Raw genomic sequence first — 480 nt, forward strand, 5'->3', positions numbered from 1 at the left:
CCACACTAGCACAATGATATGATATATTTATCACCATTCTCGAATTATACATATCCGTATTTTACTCATCATCAAAAACACAAACAGACAAACGGCTGAACAAAATACCTAAAAGCTGAAACCACTAATCTACCGTCACCCCATAAGCTCCACTATACCCACATGTCTGTAATAAAGGTCCATCGAGGAGGAGAGCGCCGCCATTGACGACAACGCGCCCACGGCCGAGAGGTGGGCGGGGTGGGCGGTCGATGGCAGTCCGGGAGGGGTAGGGTAGGGCCAGTACCCGCCCATGAGACGCCCGTACCCGCCCTCGGCTAGGAGTTCCAGCCCCACCGCCGTCTGCCTCTTCCATTTTGTCCTGAAAAGGCAAATCAAAAGTAAGAAAATTTGACGATTAGAATGAGAGCGAAGGAGGGAAGGGTAAGAGGGAAGGAGGGTGAAGGGGGGAGAAGTAAGAGGGGATTGTGTATGTGTGGA

General features: G+C 51.0%; 1 protein-coding gene across 1 annotated transcript in view; it reads right to left on the reverse strand.

The window, feature by feature from the left end:
- LOC119587920 (homeobox protein B-H1-like) overlaps positions 1-480 on the reverse strand; it is a gene marked incomplete in the record, with an annotated part of 81,102 nt that overhangs the window by 2,041 nt on the left and 78,581 nt on the right. The window contains 1 exon segment of the mRNA XM_037936631.1: positions 163-361. Coding sequence (XP_037792559.1) covers positions 163-361 — 199 coding nt within the window.

Source organism: Penaeus monodon, chromosome 23 (genome assembly GCF_015228065.2).
Source record: "Penaeus monodon isolate SGIC_2016 chromosome 23, NSTDA_Pmon_1, whole genome shotgun sequence".
NCBI lineage: Eukaryota > Metazoa > Arthropoda > Malacostraca > Decapoda > Penaeidae > Penaeus > Penaeus monodon.